Source organism: Oncorhynchus nerka, linkage group LG22 (genome assembly GCF_034236695.1).
Source record: "Oncorhynchus nerka isolate Pitt River linkage group LG22, Oner_Uvic_2.0, whole genome shotgun sequence".
Taxonomy (NCBI): domain Eukaryota; kingdom Metazoa; phylum Chordata; class Actinopteri; order Salmoniformes; family Salmonidae; genus Oncorhynchus; species Oncorhynchus nerka.
Window position 1 is genome coordinate 45,965,148 of NC_088417.1, and position 27,702 is coordinate 45,992,849.

General features: G+C 41.3%; 1 protein-coding gene across 4 annotated transcripts in view; it reads left to right on the plus strand.

Annotated features, from left to right (window-relative positions):
- The window catches only part of aff4 (AF4/FMR2 family, member 4), a 37,417-nt gene extending 10,391 nt beyond the window's left edge, over positions 1-27,026 (plus strand). For 2 of the 4 annotated variants that reach the window (XM_029627050.2, XM_029627049.2), the window contains exons 2-20: positions 8,219-8,345; positions 10,648-11,394; positions 11,566-11,610; positions 11,729-11,815; positions 14,423-14,456; positions 14,576-14,642; positions 14,846-14,944; positions 15,148-15,301; positions 15,471-16,343; positions 19,511-19,596; positions 19,693-19,945; positions 20,234-20,331; positions 20,622-20,685; positions 22,091-22,227; positions 22,647-22,718; positions 22,846-22,939; positions 23,119-23,162; positions 23,348-23,559; positions 23,841-27,026. In XM_029627050.2, coding sequence (XP_029482910.1) covers positions 8,223-8,345; positions 10,648-11,394; positions 11,566-11,610; positions 11,729-11,815; positions 14,423-14,456; positions 14,576-14,642; positions 14,846-14,944; positions 15,148-15,301; positions 15,471-16,343; positions 19,511-19,596; positions 19,693-19,945; positions 20,234-20,331; positions 20,622-20,685; positions 22,091-22,227; positions 22,647-22,718; positions 22,846-22,939; positions 23,119-23,162; positions 23,348-23,559; positions 23,841-23,968 — 3,417 coding nt within the window. In that variant the 5' untranslated portion in view covers positions 8,219-8,222 and the 3' untranslated portion in view covers positions 23,969-27,026. The remainder of the gene's footprint in view (positions 1-8,218; positions 8,346-10,647; positions 11,395-11,565; positions 11,611-11,728; positions 11,816-14,422; positions 14,457-14,575; positions 14,643-14,845; positions 14,945-15,147; positions 15,302-15,470; positions 16,344-19,510; positions 19,597-19,692; positions 19,946-20,233; positions 20,332-20,621; positions 20,686-22,090; positions 22,228-22,646; positions 22,719-22,845; positions 22,940-23,118; positions 23,163-23,347; positions 23,560-23,840) is intronic. The other 2 variants (XM_065007203.1, XM_065007202.1) reach the window with 1 other exon arrangement.
- The last annotated feature ends 676 nt before the right edge of the window (positions 27,027-27,702 follow it).

Genomic DNA, 27,702 nt, shown 5'->3' on the forward strand with positions numbered 1-27,702 from the left:
TATATTGGAGATGTTACAGGAACTTGAAAGTGTTACGTGATGAGAAACATGTCCACATGGTTTATACGTAATAAATAATATATATTTTTTAATGTGAACTTCAACTAGTATTAGGGTTAAGCGATGTCAATCTTTGTCTTATCGTGAATATTACCCATAAAACATTGATAGATGATGCTATCGGCCCCTATTGGCCAACCATTTTTTTTTGTTAAACATTTTTGTGGAAAAAGTAACAAACTGCTAAAACGGCACTTAGGCTATAGTGTGAAATCGAATGGAACTGGACGAATCATAACGAATGATAGTGTAAGTGTTGCAGGCAAATCTTTTCCAATATTCCTTTCTGCCTGAGGAGCTTCAGCATGGAGCAGGTTGATGTCTATGTGGCTCGCTGTCATGGAGCAATGACAGTTTTATGAGGAACGGGCTGTCTTACCGTAGTGACATGATGGGCTAGATAGAAGCAGTCTACCGTCTTCAGAACGGGATACTTTTTTATTTTTATTAGCCTTCTAATGTAAAATGAAAATAAATAATATTGTTTGTTTTGTCTATCATTAAGCTGTGATTGAAAATAGCCTATACCTGGGCTTATGCTATAGACTTTTTAATTCTTGTTATTTTTGAAAGCCACAACTTTAGGACAACACTTTCATAGGCTAGAATATTTGGGAAATAAGATACTTTTTATTACTTTAACTAATCTTAAAGGTCCAATGCATCTGTTTCTCAATATTAAGTCATTTCTCGGTAACAATTAAGTACCATACTGTGATTTGTTTTCAATTAAAATGGTTCGAAAAGATATTGACGCAAAGGGCAATAGCTCAAGCAAGAATATTACTAGGCCTGTCTGGGAGTGGTCTAAGTGGGAGGGGAAAACTGAAAACTAGCTGTTATTGGCAGAGAGGTTTGGAACGCTCTTTCTTATTGGTTTATTAACTAATTTACCTCACGGTGATGTCATCATGGACCGCCAATACTCCATCCCATGAAAATGGGCCTACATTTCAGGCGGTCTTTGAAAACCGCTCTTACACTAAAAGGGTGTTATCATTTTCACAATACTATTCCAACGTCATAATGTGGAAATATATGTAAAACAGTAAAATCATGTTGTTGACTTCACTGACAGCTTTTATGGTGGGCGTCAGGGGTGTTCCCCAATGGTGGAATGGGGGCAGAGGGAAAAGTCCCCCCCCCACACTGGGCTAAACCATCATCTGCCCTAGATTTGTATGCTTTATGGACAAACTACAGCAATGTATTTTGTCTTATTCAAATATGTGAGTTTTTATTTGAAGTATAATTGTATAAAATAACCAGAGAATATAATCCGGATGCATTTCGGTAGTGAGAATATGGGGATGGAAATGTTAAATTATTTCAAATACGACACTTTGGCATAATGTAGCAACAAAAAGATACTGGATTGTTGCAGATGCACCATGGCTTTCTAACTAAATTTCTACTGCCGTGGTTAACTTGTTTCATGAGAATCACCCAGTTGTTTGGTAGCATTGTTTTCTTTAGTAATGTAGATCAGAGCCAGCTGGTTGGGCATATGGCTACAGTGCCTTGTTCCAGTTTCAATTTATGCATGGTTGAGTCAAAGTTATTGCTAGGCCTCATTCTAGTTTCACATACTTTGTTAAATTGGCTCGGTAGTGGTGAGTAGTCTACTGTTAACACTTGACTACTGGTATGTATGCAAAGGTGCCATTGACACTCATAATAGAGTTGTTGTTGTTGCTCTTCCAATTTTCTCTAAAGGCGTCCGCATGCTTCCCATCTGGAACAGTTTGCACATCTTAGAATATATTGTGACCTGTTTTTGACATTTTTCTATTCAAGATTTTTTGGGGCTGTTCGTGTGCACACATCTTTTTCTTGAGGCAAGCCAAAGTTTGTAGCAGAATAATACGGCCCTTCGTCAGTGATTGGTCAATCGTAGTGATTATTCAGTAAAGTCTTTGTTGTCATTAAATGAGACAACTCGTTTTCAAGCAATGTTTTTCATTGAGTACTGCACCAAACATCTTAGATGTAAAATTGTGCGACTAAGATCTCCTCAGCAAAAACATCAATTAATGACAGATTTCTTGTCATTCTTGTGATCTTAAATTAATTTGGACTATTTTGAGGAAAGATATACTTGCTACGGCATCTCAAAATGCCCCCTCATTTTTAAAGCGTAGCTCTTTTAAGGGAGTATGCGAGCACACCCATTCGGTTCACCTAGCCGCCAGTCGAACTGAAGTATGCTGACGCCTTAAGCCCCCACTTGCCTCATAATACACAGCAGTGATTAGAATGGATTAATGATTAATGGCGAGGGGAGCGTTTAGAGAGCCAGGACATAAACAAAGCTGAGTGATCAAATGTATTGACTAAACAGCCTATTCACACATTTACTCAAGGCCCATCCCGAATGGGGTCATTTGAATCTACAAATTCAAATGGCAGCCCTCCCTCACCATCAGTTTCTGAACTATTTTAGTTAGGTTTGCCTACTCCTTATGTGAAGGTCTTTGGTAGGATTTCTTGTTTTCCTACAATTGCCAATCTCCTGTTTCTCACTATTCAGGCCGTATGCTGAAAGGCCACGTGATGGGGTCGAATGTGTTAATAAGAGTGAGTGGTGTAAATGGAGTTGTAACCGTTAAATGACCGTATCATACCAGTTGTGACTGTGGCATTTTCTGTTCCTGGTTAATGGAAGGTAGAAAACCATCTGCGTTCAGTGATGACTCAATCCTGTAGCTTATAGTGTAATACTATATTATTATATTATTATATATTATATAATAGTATATACTCTCTCCACTGGCTTCCAGTTGAAGCTCGCATCCGCTACAAGACCATGGTGCTTGCCTACGGAGCTGTGAGGGGAACGGCACCTCAGTACCTCCAGGCTCTGATCAGGCCCTACACCCAAACAAGGGCACTGCGTTCATCCACCTCTGGCCTGCTCGCCTCCCTACCACTGAGGAAGTACAGTTCCTGCGCAGCCCAGTCAAAACTGTTCGCTGCTCTGGCCCCCCAATGGTGGAACAAACTCCGTCACGACGCCAGGACAGCGGAGTCAATCACCACCTTCCGGAGACACCTGAAACCCCACCTCTTTCAGGAATACCTAGGATAGGATAAAGTAATCCTTCTCACCCCCCCCCCCCCTTAAAATATTTAGATGCACTATTGTAAAGTGGCTGTTCCACTGGATGTCTTAAGGTGAACGCACCAATTTGTAAGTTGCTCTGGATAAGAGCGTCTGCTAAATGACTTAAATGTAAATGTTAAATGTAAATAGTGTATTGAGCAGTCAGGGAATTGTCATATGCCCTATATAGCCTAGTCTAATCAGGTGCTGTGCCCTGTGTTTTGAGGGAAGGTGGGGGGACAGGCCAGGTTCATCTTACTCTTTCAACACTCCTTAACTTGTTGTTATACCCTTAAAAGCAACAGAGAGGGGTAGGCCTGTATGTCAAAGTGCTGGCTTATTTTTGAGGAACTACCAACTAAACCTTTGACTTCATGGAGATCTCCATTAATAGAACCCACTTTTCAGGTGATGCCTGACCTCTTATGACATTGAGCACATTTCCCTCTTAGTACATAGGCCTACTTTTTTGTTTAAAAAATCATCTTGTTGACAGTTCACTGTGAACAGTAGTTAGACCTATTCTGAATCGCTGTTCACTCTACAACATGGACGCCAATCACTAGAGATGGAATACAAGGGCAAATGGCTTTGTTTTTGAAGCCACAATAATAGAACTCATGTTTAGAAGGACACACGGTACCAGTCAAAAGTGTGGACACACCTAATCAATCCAGGGTTTTTCTTTTTACTACATTGTAGTATAATAGTTAAGACATCAACTATGAAATAACACATATGGAATCATGTAGTAACCAAATAAGTTAAACATCTATATTTTATATTTAAGATTCTTCAAATTAGCCACCCTATGCCTTGACTGCTTTTCACACTCTTGGCATTCTCTCAACCAGCTTCATGAGGTAGTCACCTGGAATGCATTTCAATGAACAGGTGTGCCTTAAGTTAATTTGGAATTTCTTTCCTTAATGCTTTTGAAACAATCAGTTGTGTTGTGACAAGGTAGGGGTGGTATACAGAAGACAGCCCTATTTGGTAAAATACCATGTCCATATTATGGCAAGAACAACTCGTATAAGGAAAGACAAAACAACCGTCCATTATTTAAGACATGAAGGTCAGTCAATCTGGAAAATTTCAATAACTTTTGAAGTTTCTTCAAGTGCAGTTGCTAAAACCATCAAGCGCTATGATGAAAATGGCTTTCATGAGGACCACCACAGGAAAGAAAGATCCAGAGTTACCTCTGCTGCAGAGGATAAGTTAATTAGTGAAATGTACCTCAGCTTGCAGCCCAAATAAATGCTTCACAGAGTTCAAGTAACAGACACATCTCAACATCAACTGTTCAGGAGGAGACTGCGTGAATCAGGCCTTCATGGTCGAATTGCTGCAAAGAAACCACTACTAAAGGACACCAATAATAAGAAGAGACTTGCTTGGGCCAAGAAACACAAGCAATAGACATTAGACCCGTGGAAATCTGTCATTTGGTCTGATGAGTCCAAATGTGAGATTTTTTGGTTTCAACCACCGTGTCTTTGTGAGACGCAGAGTAGGTGAATGGATGATCTCCGCATGTGTGGTTCCCACCGTGAAGCATGAAGGTGACGGTGTGGGGGTGCTTTGCTGGTGACACTGTGGTTTATTTATAATTGAAGGCACATTTAACCAGCATGGCTGCCACAGCATTCTGCAGCGATACGCCATCCCATCTGGTTTGTGCTTAGTGGGACGATCATCTGTTTTTCAAACAGGACAATGACCCAAAACACACCTCCAGGCTGGCTAAGGACTATTTAACCAAGGAGAGTGATGGAGTGCTGCATCAGATGACCTGGCCTCCACAATCACCTGACCTCAACCCAATTGAGATGGTTTAGGATGAGTTAGACCTTAGAATGAAGGAAAAGCAGCCAGCAAGTGCTCAGCATGTGTGGGAACTCCTTCAAGACTGTTGGAAAAGCATTTCTCATGAAACTGGCTGAGAGGATGCCAAGAGTGTGTAAAGGGTGGCTACTACTAAAAATTATTCATCAAAATAGTTTAACCTGCTTTTTTTTGTAATCACTGTTCCCGTTTTCCAAGTTTTTCTATAAAAATTTATTTTTCCTTATAAATTTAACCAGAACCATGCTTAATGCACATTCACGTAGCAGGCATTATAGAAAATGAACACGGGTCTCATAAACAATCTCTCAAGCACAAGCTCATATGCTAGTGAGTAGCCATCTAATCTTTATAGGAATCTTTATATTTCAAGTTTAGCCAACTTGGATCTATTTGCTAGCTAACAAGGCAGAACAGTCAACCGATTAATCGGAATGGCCGATTTAATTAGGGCCGATTTCAAGTTTTCATAACAATCTGAAATCGGTATTTTTGGGTGCCGATTTGGCGATTAAAAAAAAATAATATTTATTTAAAAAAAATATATATATTTATTTAAAAAATATATATATATTTTTATTTACCTAGGCAAGTCAGTTAAGAACACATTCTTATTTTCAATGCTGGCCTAGGAACGGTGGGTTAACTGCCTTGTTCAGGGGCAGAACGACAGATTTTCACCTTGTCAGCTCGGGGATTCAATCTTGCAACCTTACAGTTAACTAGTCCAACACAATTAACGACCTGCCTCTCTCTCGTTGCACTCCACAAGGAGACTGCCTGTTACGCGAATGCAGTAAGCCAAGGTAAGTTGCTAGCTAGCATTAACCTTATCTTATAAAAAACAATCAATCATAATCACTAGTTAACTACACATGGTTGATGATATTACAAGATATTATCTAGTGTGTCATGTGTTGCATATATTCTGACTGAGCATACAAGTATCTAAGTATCTGACTGAGCAGGGGTAGGCAGGCGCGTACACATTCATTCAAACAGCACTTTCTTTGCGTTTTGCCAGCGGCTCTTCAAGCATTGCGCTGTTTATGACTTCAAGCCTATCAACTCCCGAGATGAAGCTGGTGTAACCGAAGTGAAATGGCTAGCTAGTTAACGCGCGTTAATAGTGTTTCAAACGTCACTCGCTCTGAGCCTTCTAGTAGTTGTTCCCCTTGCTCTACATGGGTAACACTGCTTCGATGGTGGCAGTTGTCATTGTGTTTCTGGTTCAAGCCCAGGGAGGAGCGAGGAGAGGGATGGAAGCTTTACTGTTACACTAGCAATACTATAGTGCCTATAAGAACATCCAATAGTCAAAGTTGAATGAAATACAAATGGTATAGAGGGAAATAGTCCTATAATTCCTAAAATAACTACAACCTAAAACTGGGAATATTGAAGACTCATGTTAAAAGGAACCACCAGCTTTGATATGTTCTCATGTTCTGAGCAAGGAACTTAAACGTTAGCTTTCTTACATAGCACATATTGCACTTTTACTTTCTTCTCCAACACTTTTTTTTGCATTATTTAAACCAAATTGAACATGTTTCATTATTTACTTGAGGCTAAATTGATTTTTATTGATGTATTATATTAAGTCAAAATAAGTGTTCACTCAGTATTGTTGTAATTGTCGTTATTACCGATTTAAATCGGCTGATTTAAAAAAAAATTTTTTTTTAAAAAGTATTATTTGTATCGGCTCTTTTGGTCCTCCAATAATCGGTATCGGCGTTGAAAAATCATAATCGGTCGACCTCTAGTTTAAACAGTGTGTCCACTTTGTTCTGATGTTGAAATCAAATGGCCTACCTTATTTCTCAGAATGAGAACAAGTAGCCAAATCCTTATATAATTGTGTCTTCTGCTTAGTGCACATTTTTAAAACAGACTAGACAGCTAGTATAAGTCTTTGGCTAAAATGCTTCTAGCGGTACCTGGTACCACAATGTCGCGCGTGACAAACTGAGCATACATTTTCCAAAAATCAATGTTTGTTGATAATCCTGTTTTAGGAGTGTCTGCTCTGCAGGCAATTTGAGCAGTTGAGACATTAAAAGGGTAATGTTATAAAAAGTAACTTCTCTTTTACAATAAAATGTCTCAATGTGTTTCGGTGTCCATATGACCGATTCTGTTGGACCAAAACTCAAATGCTAAAAGTCAGTTGGAACCGCTTGTCAGGGAAGAAGTGATCTCTCATCTTTGTGTGAGTGGCACGGGGAGGGTGTGTGTGTGTAAGTAAACCAAGAGGAAGATGCGATGTGAGAGGTTTTGATGTGTTTCAATGGACTTATTTTTGACCTAAGCTTGTCGCCTGCCTTCCCTCCTTTGGGACAATAACTACCATTTGTTAGAGCTGATGCATGAGCATCTCATCATTATATACAGATCTCTGGTGTAAATGGGAAGGCGCACCCAGCATAGGAGCATCAAAGGAGACAAGACCAAAAAGACAACACGAGAACAAGCAGACATGAGCGCTCATAAAAACGAGAAAAAACATTTTGTTACATGATTCTTGCTATACAAGCATTTGGTAGATCGTGCAAAAACGTACATTCGAATTAATATAATTCATTCTATATGTCGCCCAGCCCTACTTGCAGTGATTATTTAGAAGCTGTTAGTAGAAATTATGTTGATGGTCCTGTTGGCAGATTGCCTCCGGGGCGCCTAAAAGCTTATCACATGCCATCAGAAATATTAGCGACTATATTACAATAAATGACACAGTATTCATGAGATGGAGAAACAAAAACATGAAATTACGATTTGTGGTCTTGTTATTGGATTGATAATTTTGAGGGTGGGATATGTACTGTAGAAAAGTGGGTCGTTAGAAGGCAGTGAATAGGCCTACCTATTACTAGATAGCCTAGCTGTTCATATGCTAATTTCATTTATTCCATTGACTTAACTGTGCTATCTCTGTCCCACAGTGTTTCCAACACATAGGCCTTACAATCAGTAGCTTTTGATCACCCATTCATTATAACGCTTTAGACTTGCAGGGGTGTGTAGATGTTCTTGTCCCTCCCCTTTTAAGCCATTGAAAAATGCCCTCCCCCTAAGTTGCCCCCGATCTTTTTTTTGTGTACTCTGCAGTATCACTTGGTGTTTTTTAATGTAGACCGAAGTATTTGGAAGCTGCTATTTTCTCTTCTCCACGCTTAGTGACTGTGTCTCTGTTGTTAGCAACATGAACCGTGAAGACCGGAATGTGCTTCGTATGAAAGAAAGAGAAAGGCGAAATCAAGAAATCCAGCAGGGAGGAGAGGCCTTTCCAGCTCACTCCCCTCTCTTTCCTGAACCTTATAAAGTTGTAAGTTTATTTTGTTATTCATTTTGTTTTGCTTCTGTCATTTAGTTACATCTTAGAGTTTATACTTGCTTCTCCTATAAGTATTCCCATTATGCTATGATTGATTTGCAGGATTCATTGATAACTATTTTTAAACCCAGAGAACTGCTTACGTGTTTTTATATCTGAACAGTGGCAGGGAGAGTTGGAGGTAAGTGCACTGTTTAGAGGAATTGCATTAGCTGCAGTTAATGTGGGCTCAGGTCTGTTGCTGGCTGCTCAGGAGGAATTTAGGGCCCGGGCCTTGCAAGCTGAGGTTTCATGCCACCCTGTCCACGCTGCAAATCAGTCTCCTCTGTCCCTTTATCTAATCTGGTCCTTCCTTAGTCCTTCTCACAATGAGCCTGAGGTAAGTGCATAACCGCTAGTCCTTTTGTCCCATCAAATTGCTATATCATTGTGGGCAGTAAACAGCCCACAGCTAAAGGGGACCTGCATTCATATGCAGTCTTGACAACTTTAGGATGCTTGTATGGCACTGTCCCCTATCATAGATAGTGGTTGAGTAGTAGACCTAACCCTTATTGATGTTGATGCTTACCAGGCCTCTGTAGTCAACTAAACAACAGAAAGCAGTTGGTTTAGGGATGCACATTTTCTATGAGCATTGATGTGGGCCAGAGCCAGATCTCCCATCCCACCAACTCGATTATAAGGATTTCAGACCTTGGCTCAGTCTAATCTTTGCCACTAACCAGATATAAGCAGAGGTAAGTGGCTCCTCTCTTAGTTAGAGGACCAATCAACAGATGATTTTGAACGTGTCCAGACATGTAGCGAATGAAAAGGGGTGAGAGGTGAGTTCGACATGGAAAGCCAAGCTGTCTCTTGCCCCCGCAGAGTGAAAGGTAATCAGGGGGCTTTGATGAAGAATAGGACCCAGGGAAGTCGCCCTCCCACCACCAGCCATGGCAGCCATGTTGTGTTCCACAGCTCTCAGAGCCCTGAGTCCACTGTGTGTTTTTAGAGAAGCCACCACTTGTTTACTCATGCAGTTACAAAATGGGTCATGTAATGTAGAAATGTGAAACATCAACTGGATAACTAAAACTCAATCTTCTCATGTAGGCAGTAGAATGCCTCTTTGTGATTAGTTTCCAGCGAGTTATGTAACATCAGTCCTGACCAATAAATAGTATTCATAGTCTAGTAACATTTGTTTACTATGTCTTCCTGTAAATTCCACGTCTGTTTATTTAAAAGAGCCACTAAACAAATCTGCCACTGAACTTTTACAATTTATAGCAGCGTGGTAACATTTGTACACTGGTTGCACAGATGCAGTTCATCTTTCCCCAGGCAGAAAAATGCTGATCTTAAATGGCTTTTGTAGTATAATGACTCCAATATGCACTTCAAATGTATTTTTGTCAGGGCCTATGGCTTTTCCATTTTTTTAATGTTGCTCTCCACTTTACTGTGTATTATATCATTTTGAAGTTCTCTCCTGATAACATTGTAAATGTAGTTTAAAACTGGTGCATGAATTGTGAAAGATGGGGGTTAGGTGTTACTTCTTTTGCTCTGTTTGCTACCGAGAGCCCTTCTATCAAAGTGTAGGCCTTGCATGGCGGCACACTTATGCATTGTACACATACACAACACAACATATTGCAAGGCAAACCCAATTACTAGAGTGAATGGGCTCTGATGGATATTCTCTGCTTTCTATCCAGACCAGCAAAGCTTTGTGTAGCACATATTCTACATTTCCTGCTACAGATAACAGATGGTTCCCCACCCCACACGGGTATCTGTCAGAAAGAATCGGTTTGGGGGCCCCCCATGTGAAATTGGATAGGCTACACACACTGTGGTTTACCTCTTGTCATCTGTAGCAGGAGCCCCTCCGAGTGATTGATTTAACTTCTTTAATGGAGCCATGGAAGGCCCTTATCACCTCATGCAGATGGCCTCACTGGTCAGGAGGGGAGTTTGAATAAGCCAATCGTCTCTCTTGTGTTATTAGTTGAGAGGGCCGCCCTCTCCTCAATATTGTTTCAACTTTAAGCTTCATATCAGAGGGCTAATAGTATAATTTCCCTAACAAAAATACATTGTCAATGTTTCTTTAATGTTATAAGAAACATTCAAGTCTCTACTTTTTTTTATATTTCAGAAGTTTTTACCAGAATAAATCCAAAGTTCGGGTAGCATATTTAATTAATGTATTAGACTAAAAGCAATTAATTCAAGTGCTTAACTGCTGTCCTGAAGGTGACCCTCTGTTTCTTTCTTTCTCACTCTCTCTTTGTATGTGCAGTCCAGCAAAGAAGATAAACTGTCCAGTCGTATCCAGAGTATGCTTGGAAACTACGACGAGATGAAGGAACCTATCGGAGACACAATTCCAAAACTCGGTGGCAAACCCTCAGGCTCGTCGTCCTCCGAGGAGAAGTCTGGCCAGTCTCTGTTTGGGGACCAGCGTGGCGGTGGCAGTGGCCAGAACAGTAAATGGACTCCAGTAGGCCCAGCGGCCAGCACCTCGTCCTCCCAGTCCTCTAAGAGATCCAGCCTCCAGGGCAGCCACAGCGGTAGCAGGAGTAGCGGTAGCAGCAGCAGTAGCCAAAGACACGAGCGGGAACACAAGAAGTCCAGCAAGCATGGCTCAGAACACTCCAAGTCCCACACGTCTAGCCCAGCCAAGGGTTCCCTGAGCTCCAGTCACTCCCGGTCACTGGGTGCTGAGCACCACGGCAAGGAGCGCTACCGCTCCAAGTCCCCACGTGAGCGCGAGGCCAACTGGGACTCCCCGTCGCGTGTGCACACATCTTTCACCAGCGGCCCGCATTCCAGCCAGGCCTTCCCCCCTTCGCTCATGTCCAAGCCCAGCTCCATGCTACAGAAGCCTACAGCCTACGTGCGCCCCATGGATGGCCAGGAGACGGTGGAGCCCAAGACCTCATCAGCGATGTACAGTGGCCAGTCCCACAGCAGCACCATGGGGGAGATGAAGTCCAACGGCAAGGCGTCGCTCTCCAAGCTCAAGATCCCCTCGCAGCCTGTTGAGGTAAAACCACAGAACTAGAATGAGTTCAACGGAATCTCAATTTGAGAGATTCTATAGAATAAAACTTAGTGACTTAGTCACTAACAAGATGAAATATGACACACTAACGTTTGTTGTTTATGAGCCTTTTTCTTCTTCTTCTAACAATGGTACAATCTTTGATGTTTGTAGGGTCCCATGACTGGGGATGCGAATTGTGTTGATGAGATTTTAAAGGTAAGAATACTTTTTTTTTCAGAGGATATCATGTACTGTAATCTGAGTAAGAAATTGTTTTTTTTCTTCCTGTCATTGAGGTCTTACTCAACTTCACTTTTTCCATTTTTCCCTCCAGGAAATGACTCAGTCCTGGCCCCCTCCGTTGACCGCCATTCACACCCCCTGCAAAACAGAGCCTTCAAAGTTTCCATTCCCCTCCAAGGTCAGACAGCAGAGCATGCCTTAGAGACGTACAGAGGCTGAGCATAGAAATTGTCATATTTTACTATCTCTTAGAAAGTCATCTATTCAGCTGCCACAATTTTTTAGACGAGTCATTGGTACAATAAGATGCAATTTTTTTTAATGGATGTCTGAATAGCATTTGTTAGGCCTACATAAACAGTACCAGTCAAAAGTTTGGACACCTACTCATTCCAGGGTTTTTCTTTATTCTTATTATCTTCTACGTTGTAGAATAATAGTGAAGACATAACTATGAAATAACACACATGGAACCTGTATTAACCAAAAAAGTGTTAAACAAATCAAAACATATTTAATCTTTAGTCAACCTTTGCCTTGATGAGCCAATCAGTTGTGTTGTGACCAATTCCATATTATGGCAAGAACAGCTCAAATACGCAAAGAGAAACAACAGTCCATCATTATTTAAGACAGGAAGGTCAGTCAATCTGGCATCTCAACATCAACTGTTCAGAGGAGACTGTGTGAATCAGGCCTTCATGGTCGAATTGCTGCAAAGAAACCACTACTAAGGGACACCAATAATAAGAAGAGACTTGCTTGGGCCAAGACACATGAGCAATGGACATTAGACCGGTGGAAATCCGTCCTTTGGTCTGATGGGACCAAATTTGAGATATTTTTGGTTCCAACCACCGTGTCTTTGTGAGACCCAGAGTAGGTGAACGGATGATCTCTGCATGTGTGGTTCCCACCTTGAAGCATGAAGGAGGAGGTGTGGGGGTGCTTTGCTGGTGACCCTGTCTATGACTTATTTAGAATTGAAGGCACACTTAACCAGCATGGCTGCCACAGCATTCTGCAGCAATACGCCATCCCATCTGGTTTGTGCTTAGTGGGACTATCATTTGTTTTTAAAACAGGACAATGACCCAAAATGTACCTTCAGGCTGGCTAAGTGCTATTTAACCAAGGAGAGTGATGGAGTGCTGCATCAGATGACCTGGCCTCCACAATCACCTAAATTCAACCCGATTGAGATGGTTTAGGATGAGTTAGACCGCAGAGTGAAGGAAAAGCAGCCAGCAAGTTCTCAGCATATGTGGGAACTCTTGCGACGAGCAAAACCGTATCCGGGAGCGTAATCATAGCCTCAAACGCATTAGCATAACGCAACGGACATAAATAGAAACTTTTCCTATTCATGAAAATCGCAAATGAAATAAACATATTCAAACACAAGCTTAGCCTTTTGTTAACAACACTGTCATCTCAGATTTTCAAAATATGCGTTACAGCCAACAAGCAGTTGTGTAAGTTTATCATGGCATAATGCTATTGCTAGGCTCTGCTGGCAGCAGGCAACATTTTCACGAAAATAAGAAAAGCAACCAAATTAAATCATTTACCTTTGAAGAACTTCAGCTGCTTTGACTCAGGAGACTCCCAGTTAGATAGCAAATGTTCCTTTTTTCCAAAAATATTATTTTTGTAGGCGAAATGGCTCCCGTTTCTTCATCATGCATGGCTGAGAAATCTACCGGAAAATGCTACAACTATAACGCCAAACTTTTTTCAAAATTTGCTCCATAATATCGACAGAAACACGGCAACCGTTGTTTAGGATCCATCCTCAAGGTGTTTTTAACATATATATTCGATAATATATCCATCGAGGCAATTGGTTTCTCATAAGAAGCGATTGGGAAAATGGCTACCTCAGTATTTTGGTTTTCTGCGGTTTTCTGCTGGAGACACCATGTGACCACATGCTATATATGGTCCCTTACAGCCATTCTTCAATTGAAATGCCTAAAAAGACATCACAATGCTGTAGACACCTTGGGGAATACGTGGAAAATGTAAGCTCATTCGTAGCTCATTCACAGCCATATAAGCAGTCATTGGCATGAGGCGGTATCAAAAAATGCGGCACTTCCTGGTTGGATTTTCATCTGGGTTTCGCCTGTAACATCAGTTCTGTGGCACTCACAGACAATATCTTTGCAGTTTTGGAAACGTCAGAGTGTCTTCTTTCCAAAGCTGTCAATTATATGCATAGTCGAGCATCTTTTCGTGACAAAATATCTTGTTTAAATCGGGAACGTTTTTCATCCAAAAATTTAAATAGCACCCCCTAAATCCAAGAGGTTAAAGACTGTTGAGAAAGCATTCCTCATTAAGCTGGTTGAGAGAATGCCAAGAGTGTGCAAATCTAACTATTTCATAGTTTTGATGTCTTCACTATTATTCTACAATGTAGAAAATAGTAAAAAATATTAAAAATCCCTGGAATAAGTAGGTGTGTCCAAACGTTTGACTGGTACTGTTTTGTTGGCCTAACAAATGCTATTCAGACATCCATTAAAAAAATGTGCATCTTATTGTACCAATGACTAGTCAAAACATTGTGCCGGCTGAATAGATGACATGAGAGAGAGTGTGAAAAGTACAACAAAGCAATATGTATTTTCAGTGAAATATTGGAATAAAGAAAATGCCATATAGTTAAACACTACCATAATCAAAAAGTAGCTGTTTTTGTAGTAATGAGCAGTGTGGTTGAACTTATAAAGGCATGTAATGTCTCTGTATCAACAAAAAATATCTTGATTGTTTTTAGGACACCCAGCACGCAAGTTTTCCTGGTGCACACAGTAAGTATTTCCCAGCACTTTACATTCAAGTCTCACACATTTTGAACCTCTGGATGCAGGTTGATTTCACCATTGTCATAATGGTAATGAGTTCTCTTCTCACCCTTCCTCACCTCCAGAGAGACCAACCAAGACATCGAGCAGTCACCAGTCCAAGGCAGCGCCATGCGATGGAGATCAGGCCAAGTGAGTGTCCCTTCACCCTGTAAATCTCTAAGAACATTATGGCTAGCTGCTTAATGATCGTGACACAGTTGACAGAGGATCCACAAACATTGAGGGACACAGGATAGGAGCCATATTGCTTAGTTCTCCCTGTAGTTGTTTGTGTGGTAATGAAGCCATATGTGTTGTTAATGTGTAACTTCCACGGCCTTGTAATGTTCCAGTAATGTTTTGCTGGAAGATGACCTGAAGCTCAGCAGTGATGAGGACAGTGATGGAGAACAGGACTCTGCCAAAAACGCCTCCAGAAACGCATCAGCAAGGTAGTGGCCTTACTCGTCTCTCAGACTGCGACTCATTGGAGCTCAAGTTCTTGATACGATTCACCCCCCTCAGAACTGGAAATAAATCCTATAAGAATAGCTAGCTATTTCCATGTGTAACTACTAACTGAGGATGCCTCCACATGAACGGCCCTGGCCTACTGTCCACTAACTTACTGCGTTTACCTGTCCCTTTCCCACAGTAACAACAGTAATAACAGCGAGGGAGCGGTGCACTCGCGGGACGACTCCAGCAGTCACAGTGGCTCAGAGAGCAGTTCAGGGTCGGACAGCGAGAGCGAGAGCAGCTCCACGGATAGCGAGGCCAATGAGCCCCCTCGCCCGGCATCACCAGAGGTAGGCCTAGTTTTCCTTTTCACCTACTATCTTCTGGACCAGTTATTACATTATTGTATTATAACCAAGCACTTGTCAGTAATGTTTACCTTCTGGCACCTGACCTGATAAGTTATGCAGAATATGATGTAGTAGATCCCAGTCCAAATTTCTACACTTCTCCCCACAGCCTGAACCAGCCACAGCCAATAAATGGCAGTTGGACAACTGGTTTAAGAAAGCCAAGCAGTTCTCCCCGGCCTCCCCAGTGGACAGTAATGTACCCACCAAGTACAAGAAGGAGGGGCGGGACCAGAGCTCAGGCCGTGGCTACAGTGGGCAGGGCGGGTCTAAAGACTCAGGGGCGCCTACACCTAGCAGGGACCTGAGGGCAGCACAGAAGGGCTCAGAGAGCGGCCGTGGCCGGCAGAAATCTCCCGCTCAGAGTGAGGGTGGCCCGGGCCAGCGCAGAACAGTGGGTAAAAAACAGCCGAAAAAGTCTGAGAAGCCCCCGGTGGTGGAGGAGCCAAAGGGGGGGCTGAGGGTTGAGAGTGAACCCGCTCCTGAGATCCCTCCCCATCGGCCCAAGGCCGCCACCAAGGGCTCCCGCAAACCAAACATCAAGAAGGAGCCCAAGTCCTCACCCAGACCAGCTGTGGACAAGCGAAAGAGCAAGGCGCCCACCAAGACTTCCCAGAAGTCCCGGGAGTTTGTGGACACGGACTCTTCCTCCTCAGAATCGGAGGAGAACGACAGCATTCCCTCATCGTCTCAGACCCCCAAGTACACAGAGAGCATCAGGACTCCAGTGTGTGTGTTCTCTCCTATGGAAGAGAAGGAACTGCTCTCTCCTCTCAGCGATCCGGATGACCGCTTTCCCATCAGGCAGCAGCAGGTGCTCATGGTGAAGATCGACCTGAGCTTGCTCTCCCGCGTTCCTGGACGGCCCTACAAAGACCTGCTAGAGCCCAAAGTAGAGAGGGACTGCTCCCTGGACAGAGACAAGGACTTCCAGAAGCAGCCCTCTGAGAAGAGCTCCGGTAAGGGCAAGAGGAAACACAAGGTATGGCCTGCCACAGCACACTGCTATTCATGCCGTGTTAGGACTTTCCTATTCACATTGGTGAAAAAGATTGTTATGACAAGGTCTGTTACATTTTCAATCCAGCTGTTTTTATCTCAATATCAAATAATTTCTGGGTAACCATTAGGGTGTTTTCACATATAGTCCTCTTTAACGAGGACCAATATCTGTACTTTTAAAGTAAACACTGGGGTAAAAAAAAAAAAGAAGCTAAATAACTCAGTTCTTTGTATTCACACTGCTCTTGAATTTGAAAGAGGACTCGATGCTTTTGCCAGTTCACTATTTCACCTATTTTGTGGTCCAAGTCATTTTTGCATTCACATTGCTATGTTTAGAAAGGAACCCAGATCTTTTTCCAACATTCATTCAATGCACTCTGGGTTTTTACAAAGTGCAGGACAAGCCCGTCCATCAGAATGTGTTATCGAACAGCTAGATATACCTACTTACATGTTGTGCACGGTGGGGGGCATTGTCATGCTGAAACAGGAAAGGGCCTTCCCCAAACTGTTGTGACAAAGTTGGAAGCACAGAATTGTCTAGAATGTCATTATATGCATAGGGGCAGCTACCATTCTCCTGGCATCCGCCAAACCCAGATCCGCCAAACCCAGACTGGCAGATGGTGAAGCGTGATTCATCACTCCAGAGAACGCGTTTCTTCTGCTCCAAAGTCCAATGGCGGTGAGCTTTACGCCACTCCAGCCAACGCTTGGCATTGCACATGTGTTCGGCTGCTCGGCCATGGAAACCCATTTCATGAAGCGCCAGACTAACAGTTCTTGTGCTGACGTTGCTACCAGAGGCAGTTAGGAACTCTGTACTGAGTGTTGCAACCAAGGACAGACCATTCTTACGCACTTCGGTGGTCCCGTTCTGTGAGCTTGTGTTTTCACTTCGCAATAACAGCACTTACAGTTGACCTGGGCAGCCCTAGCAGAGCAGAAATTTGACCAACTGACTTGTTGGAAAGGTGGCATCCTATGACGATGCCATGTTGAAAGTCACTGAGCTCTTCAGTAAGGCCATTCTACTGCCAATTTTTGTCTATGGAGATTGCACGGCTGTGGGCTTGATTTTATACACCCGTTAGCAACCGGTGTATAGCCGGATCAACTAACTTGAAGGGGTGTCCACATCATTTTGTGTGTGTATATATAGTGTAGATTGCATTTAGTAAAAGGGACATTTCGCAATTTTTCTACTTCATAGTCATCTCCAGCACCACCCTAACTAACATCAACATGAAAATGGCGGGTTTCTATGTTTTGTAGTAAAAAAAAAGAGAGGAAGATTCCATTCAGTATGTATCATGTGATTTTAACCAGTTATGAGTAGGAATTGCCTACTAATGGTCTATTTATTGGTTGATGATGTCATTGGAAACTTTTATGTTCCTGTATCTTTTTTACTACAAAACATAAAAATGTGCCATTTTCACACATGTTGGGGTGATGCTGGAGATGATGAATGAGGTTGAATTATTTATTTGTTATCCCTTAAAGCGATAATATGTAACCTTTTGGGCGACCCTACCAAATTCACATACAAATGTGAGTTATAGATCTGCCATTCTCGTTTGAATGCAAGTCTAAGTCGCAGTAGATCTTTTTCTATGTGCGGTATTTCTATGCTTCCCCTTATGTTTCGTTTTTGATTCTTTTACTTTTGGTTTTCTACACCAGCTTCGAACAGCTGAAAATCATTGGCAACAGAATAAATAGCAGACCAATAATGCAGATTAAATAATGCTTTGATTGAATGTAGGTTTGTGGTTAGTGCTATCCGGGCTCCTTCGGATGTCCATACCTTAAATCCTAACCTGAACCCTTACCTAACCTTAACTCTTACCTTAATATTTACAATGGTTAACTTCAATAGGATAATGTCAGAGTTAGGATGTCCCAAGGATTCCAGATTGCAAGGACCTTGATTTTGTACCCTATGTTGTGATTCTCACCAAATTTTGTCATCTCAAAGTATTCAAATCAGATAAACCGTTTATGAAGCTCTCTTAGCCTATAGATCACATAATCTGAACATTGTACCAGTACAAAACATATTTTTGCATTTCTGTGCATCCTTGAAAATCGCTAATCATTATCCAAAAACGCCACATTCTTTTTCTCCATGAACCTGCACATCATCTTCTCTCTTTTGTGGCTCAATGTCAGGGCTTATGGCAGGGGAAAAGGTGTTGCAGTAGTCAAGTGTGTGGTGCAGGAATAATGACAAGGGAACCTGGGGAGCTTTGTGTTCACATTGCCCTAAAAAAGGGAACCGTACTGCAGTCAAGCGAACCAAACTCAGACCACCTCTCAAGATGGTCTCCGTTCGCTTCGGCGGCTCTTTTGGGGGGTCTGAGTTACTTTGGAGTGTTCGCACTACACAAAAAAATGAGTTCACAAATTAGCTGAAAGGGACCAAGTATAAATACACCCATAGGTACCTTACTGTGATTTGTTTAATTTGACCATTTTAATTGAAAACAAAAATTGTTTCTTAGCAAAGACCAATTTCTCAAGCAATAATTTTGCCAGGACTGTTTGGGAGTGGTCTGAGTGGGAAGCGGAAAACTGAAAATTTGCCTTATTGGCAGAGGTTTGGAACTCGATCTAACTTACCGCATGGTGATGTCACCATGTAAGGCAAAAACCAGTCAAAATATGTATGGAAGTAATATATGGAGACTGTTTAGTGACACAAATAAGTGATTTTAAATACATGTAATAAAAATGAAATCAGGATTTTTTTTAAATCTCTTGATATTGGATAGATACTTCAGACCAAACTTGTAGTGAATCTGTTATTCAATGTGTTTGTATGGGCTAATAGCAGTAAGGCCAAATGTAATTTTTATACGTTATACAAGGGATCTTACAACTCCAAATCAAATGGCAAAATTATCCTTGGTATGACCTTCTCAACCCCCCCGGGCTTAGACAGGGCTTTGAGTCTTATGGGTTAAGCTTGAATGTCAGTACGTTTTGGCCATCTTCCTAATGTTTATGACCTAGAGAATAGAATGTGATATTTCATGTTCAGTTGATACCCAGTCAAATACCAAGGACCCCATTCCTTACAAGCCTTTCAAATGCACCCACAATAAATCATCCTTTCCCCTCCCCTGTTATTCACTTTAGAATGATGACGAGAGCACCAAGCCTGATAGCAAGAAGTCCAGATTTGAAGACAAATCCTCATCTCATCACAAGAACAGCAGCAAAGAGTGAGTGACTTTTTATTCAAACCATACCATCACATGCTTAAATTCTGCAACCCAACATGAACATTGAATGCTAAAATTGAAAACAACCCACACCAGGTCTAAGAGGGCAATGGAGGCCAAAGTGAAGGAAGAGCCGGTGCCCTCTCCCTCCATATCAGGGTCAGGAGGGCTGCAGAGAACACCCAAGGCAGAGCACCAGAGCCGCAAGCGGACGGTCAGCCAGTCTTCCACCTCCCTGTCCAGCGGAGCCAGCAGCGGTAAGGAGGGAGGCCACAGCACCAAGAGCAGCTCCACCTCCAAACACAGGAAGGGCGAGGACAAGCAGGGCAGGAGCAGCCGGGAGGGCAAGGTATGTGGGTGTGTCAGTCTAGTCTGCCTGTCCGTCTATGTGGGCTGCACACTGTCATGCTGTCATGCACACTGTCACAACTAGGGTGCCCTTTACCAGCTGCACTGAGCATTATTCTGGCTCAAGTGTCACACAAAATGTCCACCGACTGCAAATACATTTGGGAAGGAAACAAATGTAACATTTGTAGCTCACCACTTTCACCACGGCATGATTTGTTATTCCCATCACATTGTCACATAAAATAGCCCACGTAGGAATAGGATTATAAACGTTGTCTCTCCGCAGGAGAAATCCTCAAAGGGCTCTGATAACAAGCTTGCTGTGCCACGGCTCTCCTCGGACGGCTCAAAGTCCCTGAGATCAAAACTGCTGTTTGAGGACAGGTAAGAAGAGCCATCTCTCCACCGTGGATAACCACTGCCAGTCAGCATGTAGAGCTGCAGGGGATAGGGTTGCCTGTGATATGGGGAATGGATGTGCCAGTGTAAAACAGAGATGCCATACATTACCAGTTTAAAAGCTCAGTGGGAAGGGTCCGTCCACTTGCTGTGGCGAAGAAACCTCGTGCATAGTTGTTTAGAGAGTATACTCAAACATTTGTATGTTATGTTTCTAAGTTTGGGCATACAGGAAACGAATGCAATAACTGACTGGGGAACCTGTTCTTTTTCAGGGTTCACTCTGCGGATCACTACTTACAACAGGCCAAGAAACTGAAACACAATGCAGATGCACTGGTAAGAACCGGTTGTGTTAGCTCTAATGTGAAACCAAGAGCATGTAGGGTTGAAAATGCTCTTTGGTTGATGAAATGTAATTTCCTTATTTTACCAAGACAAATATGACTAGTCACGTTCTGAATTGTTCAGTGGGTTCTTTCTCTAACTTAGCATTATATCCAAGAAGTCGGATTTCGTAACCTAATACATCCAATAATAAGCACCGAGCTCTGACATAGCGGTGCGGATTTCTTGTAACAACTTTTGAAGGTTTCACAATTTGTGGTTGTCATCTTCAACGTTGTTTCTGTTTGTTGCAAAAAGCTATATTAGCATGACACGAGCTGAGTTAAATGTGAAAGGCTTTGAAAATAAGAAGCGTGGTATACGCTCAGTGGTCCGTTGACATTTCAGAGAGATACTTGTTTTTGTGAGACATTTTCAAACAGGAATGTCGAATTAATATTAAAAGCTTATACTAAAATATGATGACTCAAAATCGATATCCATCTTACCTCTGTTTTTTGTCCTACGAATTCGAGAAGCTGCTGAGTTAAACGGGAAAGTGAGCCTGTCAGGTAGCCAGTAGCCCAGAATCCAGCCTTGCTGACACGATGCAATTTTCCAGATTTTTGACCACTTTTTTTCCCTCACCCTAATTCTGGCCATCCTACAAGGTTAAACACTCCAATAGCTTTTGAACGGATTATGATAGAGACATTGACCCATTGGTCAAAAGATGCGTTTTTGTTTGGACACCCTAGAGCAGGGGCATTCAACGCTTACCCTACAAGGTCCGGAGCCTGATGGTTTTTGTTCTACCTGATAGGTAATTGCACACAACTGGTGTCCCAGGTCCAAGTCAGTCCTTGATTAGAGGGAAATAATGGAGGAGAAAAAAAGCAGTGCAACTGGATTTGAGATCCAGAGTTGAATATGAGGGCCTAGAGTATGACAACTGTTTTTCACGAAAAGCTAGGGAATTTAGTAGTTATTTTGGACACACTCTCTGGAATAGAAGAGTTTAATGGTTTTACTATTCCGTGCTTTTGCATCCTCTTTTTGGGTCCTCTGGCTACTGAAAGTGGAGCAGCTAGATGAGCTATAATTGTCCACACTTGGTATCAATAATTCACCTGGGGATTATCATCAGATACTTACGTGTATCTCACTGTTCTTATTGGGAGACGGGAGCCTGTCTAGCCCTATTCTCAAGTATCCAGGGAAACCATCAAATATTTGTATTAGAAATCTACATAATACTCATGACATTTTAAGTCTGCCATGTTTATTACAACGTTGCTTTCACCACAAGCATTGGTCATGAAGCGTTCCCCTTGCTACTAACTGTCTACTCGATTAGTGAGAGGGAATCAGTTGCATAAGAGACGGTTTTCCTAATGTGTGTTGCTGCTGTGTGCAGATGGACCGGTTTGAGAAGGCTGTGTACTACCTGGATGCTGTGGTGTCCTTTATTGAGTGCGGAAACGCACTGGAGAAGAGTGCTCAGGAGGCTAAGTCCCCCTTCCCCATGTATGCCGAGACCGTGGAGCTCATCAAGTAAGAACAAATGGCTGCGTTTCTCGACAACTTCTTTATGACATGTTTTAACATATTTTCAACATGATATCGCTGACAGATATGGCAGCTCTGCTTCTAGCTCCAAAGCAACTTTCCATTATTTTGTTTTACAAGCATTCCGCTACATCTGCAATAACATCTGCTAAATATGTGTTTGTGACCAATACAATTTGATATCAAGTAGAAATTATCTTCACAGTAGCAATTACCTTTTCATAAAGACACAATGTACCCAAAATTGTACAAATGGACAAATAATTAACTGAATTGACAGTATACCATAATATTATGAAACCTCTTAAGAGTGCTTGTGTGGCATTGCCAGACAGACCTACTGAGAACCAGTCATTAGTCTCTCACTCTCTTTCTCTCTGTCTCCGTCTGTGTGTATGTCTTAGGTACACTATGAAGTTAAAGAGCTACATGGCCCCAGACGCTACGTCAGCAGATAAACGGTTAGCCGTGTTGTGGTAGGTGTCCTGACTCATCACTCAATAGATTCCATTTAGAGCGTGTATGGACATTAGTGTCATTGTGCTACTGCTCATTGAGTCACTCTGCTAAAGTTCATTCATCCCTACCTCCCTCCCACTCCAGCCTGCGATGCCAGTCCCTCCTCTACCTGCGACTGTTCAAGCTGAGGAAGGAGAGTGCACTGAAATACTCTAAAACACTCACGGAGCACCTGAAGGTAATTTATTATCCTTGGTACAAGTTCAGAGTTGTGATATTTTTGCTTAAGTGTGCATTCCCTTAATTTATTGTTGTATGGATCAGAAGAATGACAGACATTCATGTTGCATTGCTTATGTTTATTTGTTTATATCAAATTGCTTGTGTTTATTCTGCATTTCAATTTGCGTTTTTCAGAATTCCTTGAGTAACACCCAAGCGCCCTCTCCTGGAATGGGAAAGTAAGACATTTTCGTTGTTGTGTGCTGTCTTGAGACCAACAGTCTTCTTAAATGTATTTCACTTGTGAGGAAGTGAGAGTCATCAATTAATGGTCCAGACGTAATGCTGAATCATGGTGGAAAAATCTAATTTTGAGCGGTTGTGATTCTCTTACCATCCATCTGCATCTACCTTTGTCTTTCAGTAAAGCGGCTGGCATGCCCTCTCCAGTCTCTCCCAAGCTGTCCCCAGGTAGTGCTGGTAGCTACTCGTCAGGCACATCTAGCGGCAGCTCCTCGGTCACCATTCCCCAACGCATCCACCAGATGGCTGCCAGCTACGTCCAGGTCACCTCCAACTTCCTCTATGCCACCGAGGTGTGGGACCAAGCAGAGCAGCTGGCAAAAGAGCAGAAAGGTACCTGACTCACTCCCTCTTATCAGCTTCATCAGCATAAGAAGAAACTAGACGGAGGGGGAGGGGGTCTCCTATATAGCATGCATATGGCAGTGTTAGCCCAACTTCCAAGGTATCAATATCCTATCTAGTGCTTGTTTTAAGACGTTAGATAAAATAATTGAATACTACTATTAGATTGAAACTAAGTGTTGAGCTGGCAAGCCATTCCTAGGCAAGAGGTCTCTTGACTGTTAAGTGTTTACCTTGCTTACCCTGGCTGTGACCTGTCTATTTTGCAGAGTTCTTCACGGAACTGGACAAGGTGATGGGCCCTCTGATCTTCAACACCAGCAGCATGACTGAACTGGTGCGCTTCACACGGCAGGGCCTACACTGGTTGCGGCTGGACGCTAAGCTCATTCCCTGAAGGATGCTATAACCCCCCATCCCCACTGCCCCTCCATGCACACATGAACTATAACACTGTGTCCATTTTCTACACCAGCTTGCCAAAAACACTGAGCGATATTGAGCATCTTAGATCTACGACTATCCCAGGGGTGGGGGGGGGATTAAGCTATCTGTACATACTAGCAAATCCACTATTAGTGGTCTTTGTCATATCTTTGGGTTTTGCAAAAGAAAGTCACTGTTCTATTTGGCACAACGCTTCTGCAGAATTATTTTAGATGAAATACACAATTCTATAGGCTATAAGCACATTATTCATCTTTGACTTTTATTTATATATAGATTTTTTTTATTTTTTTTTTACCAAAGTACTTCCTTCAAACCAAAGGTGCTTTAAAACTAAGGTTTGTCTCTTATCTTTTTTTGTGCCTTGTATCTGATCTACAGGAAACTAGAATATACCATGTGTTGAAATGCAGATCCAGCCAAGTTGGTGGGGATTTAAATGGTTTGATCAAATCAAATGTTTCAAATCAAATTTTGAGACATTTTAAAAGAGTTATTTCAGGCTTCCAAATGTAACTTTTTGGAATTGTACTGGACGCTAGCTGTGATCAGTGGGTTGAAGACAGTCTTGATGGTGTGTGAAGTGACCGAGAGCTTGGTTTGCCTGACAGATATCACTGACGCATGCACACATTACTCTTAACAGTTGCCATTTGAAGGGGAGGTAGCGCACAGATGACCACATTTGGCGTTCGCCTGTGATACACCATTCAATTGATTTTGTTTAAGTTACTTTCATCGCTCTGAAGAAACATTTCCTATTTGTCAAGGAGTTCTTCCTATGAAATCTAGTTTGACTGTAGTGGAAAGGTTTTTTGTTGTTGATGAATTGCCCAGAGAGATCATTAATTTCTAAACAAGGTGTTATTGTTCTATTTGATTCCTTATAGGTTTGTACCGGAAAGGGTTGCTGTATTTTTCTAAGGCGCAGCAGGGTGTGTGGTTGGTATTGCAAATGTTATCCTTGAAACACAATGTAATTATTTGTATAGTTTCTTCAAAAATTACCTGGCAAAAGCAGATACTTACTGCAAGGAAGGACATGAATGCACTTGCATTTTAAGACTACAATTCTTTTTATAGGTTAAATAGCATACACATTGGTGGTGCTTATTAGCCATACATAGATCGACTTGTAAGTTCATGAGTGTTATATTCCAATCACAAAGTACATGGCCAATATATATTTTATTTATGTACCAAGCAGTTACTCTGTTCAAAGTTGTTCACTTTCAGATTGTTAGGCTTGAAATGCAAAGTATTTGTATTGAATATGAAACTGTCATACTTAATTTAATGTTTAAAAGTTGTTCCTGGGTTCTCTACATAGCGTAATAGTAATTTGTGTATTACAAAATATAGAAATGTAATTTATGGTACAGGTTAGATTGAGCTACTATAGTGGTAAACTGCCCTAATATTTATGTTATTTTGTATTGTCATTAGTTTTGCAACAAGGCAACAGAAAAGTGAACTTGATGCATAAGTGGTATTGTATGATGAAGGGTTTTTTCCTATTAGCCCATGTATAATATACACATGCTGGAAACACTAGTACCTTTTTCTCATTGGCACCCTGGTCTTTAATTTTGGGGAAACTGTTATTTCTTCTTGCACTCAGAGTAATGGAAGATGTTTTATCTATGCAGGATTTTTTAAAAGTAAAATCTTTGTAAATCCTTTTTTTGGCTTTTAGTTTGAAATCAGGAATTTCCACTTTTTAATTGTTGGCCAAAACCTATTTTGTTTGACACAAATGTCCAATGCTTTTAGCTTATGCCTCATGCTTGTCCACTGATTTACTGGTATACATCTGCTTTTGTAACCAAACATGGATGGCTTAAGCCATTTTATACCTTAAGCTGGAGGCCACTTTTCTCAGATAGTTCTCTGGGTGTGTGTGTTCATGTAGCCATGTCTTCATACACTGGTAAACTTTTAAGTACAGCTGCAAGGCTTGTGTTCCATCCTATTCAGATGTACATTTCTCACAAGGCTTTCACTCATATGTATTTGTTTTTCTGCCACTTTAGCTTGTCAACCATTTTTTTTTCTTTGTTTGGCTTTTACTGAATATTATTTTAAGTGTTTGGAAGATATTGTGTGGGTTGTTTGATACCATATTTCAATGTAAGTATAGTTAGTTATAACTTGAATAAATCCAGGGTAAAATGAAATGTTCTGACCTTCAATAGAAAGACTTAACACTTGCATGTCTCTATTTAAATACAAATATGTATAAATTGTATATAAAATATTTCTTTTAGGGTAAATTTCTACTACAGTTTAACATTTGTATTGAAATTAAGTTGTAAATACATTTTTGAGATTATATGCACATTTTCTGAGCTTTTTTCTTCAAAAAATGTTAGGTGACACTTGAGTCTCTGAACACTGTATATCAATATGTTTATTAATCATTTTTGTTACTGTATTGTATGCCTTGTCTCCTGCTTCACCAATGTCTGTCATTGTCATAAGCATTATCATCATTGATGTCTTTAGATCAAGTGCTAATATTGTCTTTTCTGTATTTGATATGGAGACATTTAAATCCATGCAATGTATATTGCTGATCAGATTGAATGGATGGATGTTGGTGTGAGATGTACAGTTGATCATAAGAAAAGCATCTCAGTTTCTACTTTACGTGAGAAAGCTCTAGCTAGCCCTTTTGAAATTGATCCGAGATGTCTTTTGAGATATGTCTGTATGTCAAGCAGTTGTAGAAGTTTATACAGTATGTTGTACTTATTTTTAACTGTCTCATCAGCATACAAAGTACAGTAGTTTTAATTGGGTTAGTTTTAAACTATTGATAACAGATGTATTATGGATGCAATATTAAGTAAAGGTACTCTTATGAGTTTGTTATTCAAACTTGGAATAACATGTCATTTAAAATCTCTTATGAAGTATTACTTGTTACTAATGGGATTTCTGAGTCTGTCCTGAATATAATTTGTATTTTACTGTATTGAGAATAAAATATATATGGTTATGTTTAATTTACCTGTGGTTTCCAATACATTGTACCATTATGTCAATACACTTGGATGTAGATGTATTTAAGAATGTGATTTTGGTTGATTGTAGAAACCTCATTCATTGAACACAACACACAACACATTTTAAGACCGAGCCCTTAAATGGCAGCTGGCTTCTCTTAAGAAACCCCACATATCTGGAAATCCCCCCTTTAAGGCTAGTCATACTGGCTCTTGTACCTGTTGTTCCAAGGCCTGAATTGCCACCCTGTGGACATGAATTGTAATATCACTACATTGACTGTGTTTACCTTGGAACCTGTCTTGGAAACATTTTAAAATGCCAAGTGGGGCTTTCTGATCTGCCTGACAAAAGTCCCCTGGTCATCTGAGGGGAAGTATCCCAAAACCGATCAACAGTAAAAATAGCTGTGTTCTGGAGTGACCATGCATCTGCATGGTTACTTTCTCTGTAAGTGGTTTAACAACATTGTTGGGTCCTCTGCAATAGAGCGTGTGCTTAACGATGCTAGGCCGTGCATTACTGAAACAAAGTAGTTTGTATAGCTCTAGTATGCAAAGGCTCTTAAAAATGATTAGCTACTTTCAACCCACATTGCACTTCTTGGGGAACATTAACCCTTTTGTGCCAAGGGAATAGACACTGATGTTCAGATTATATGCACACTAATTTCTA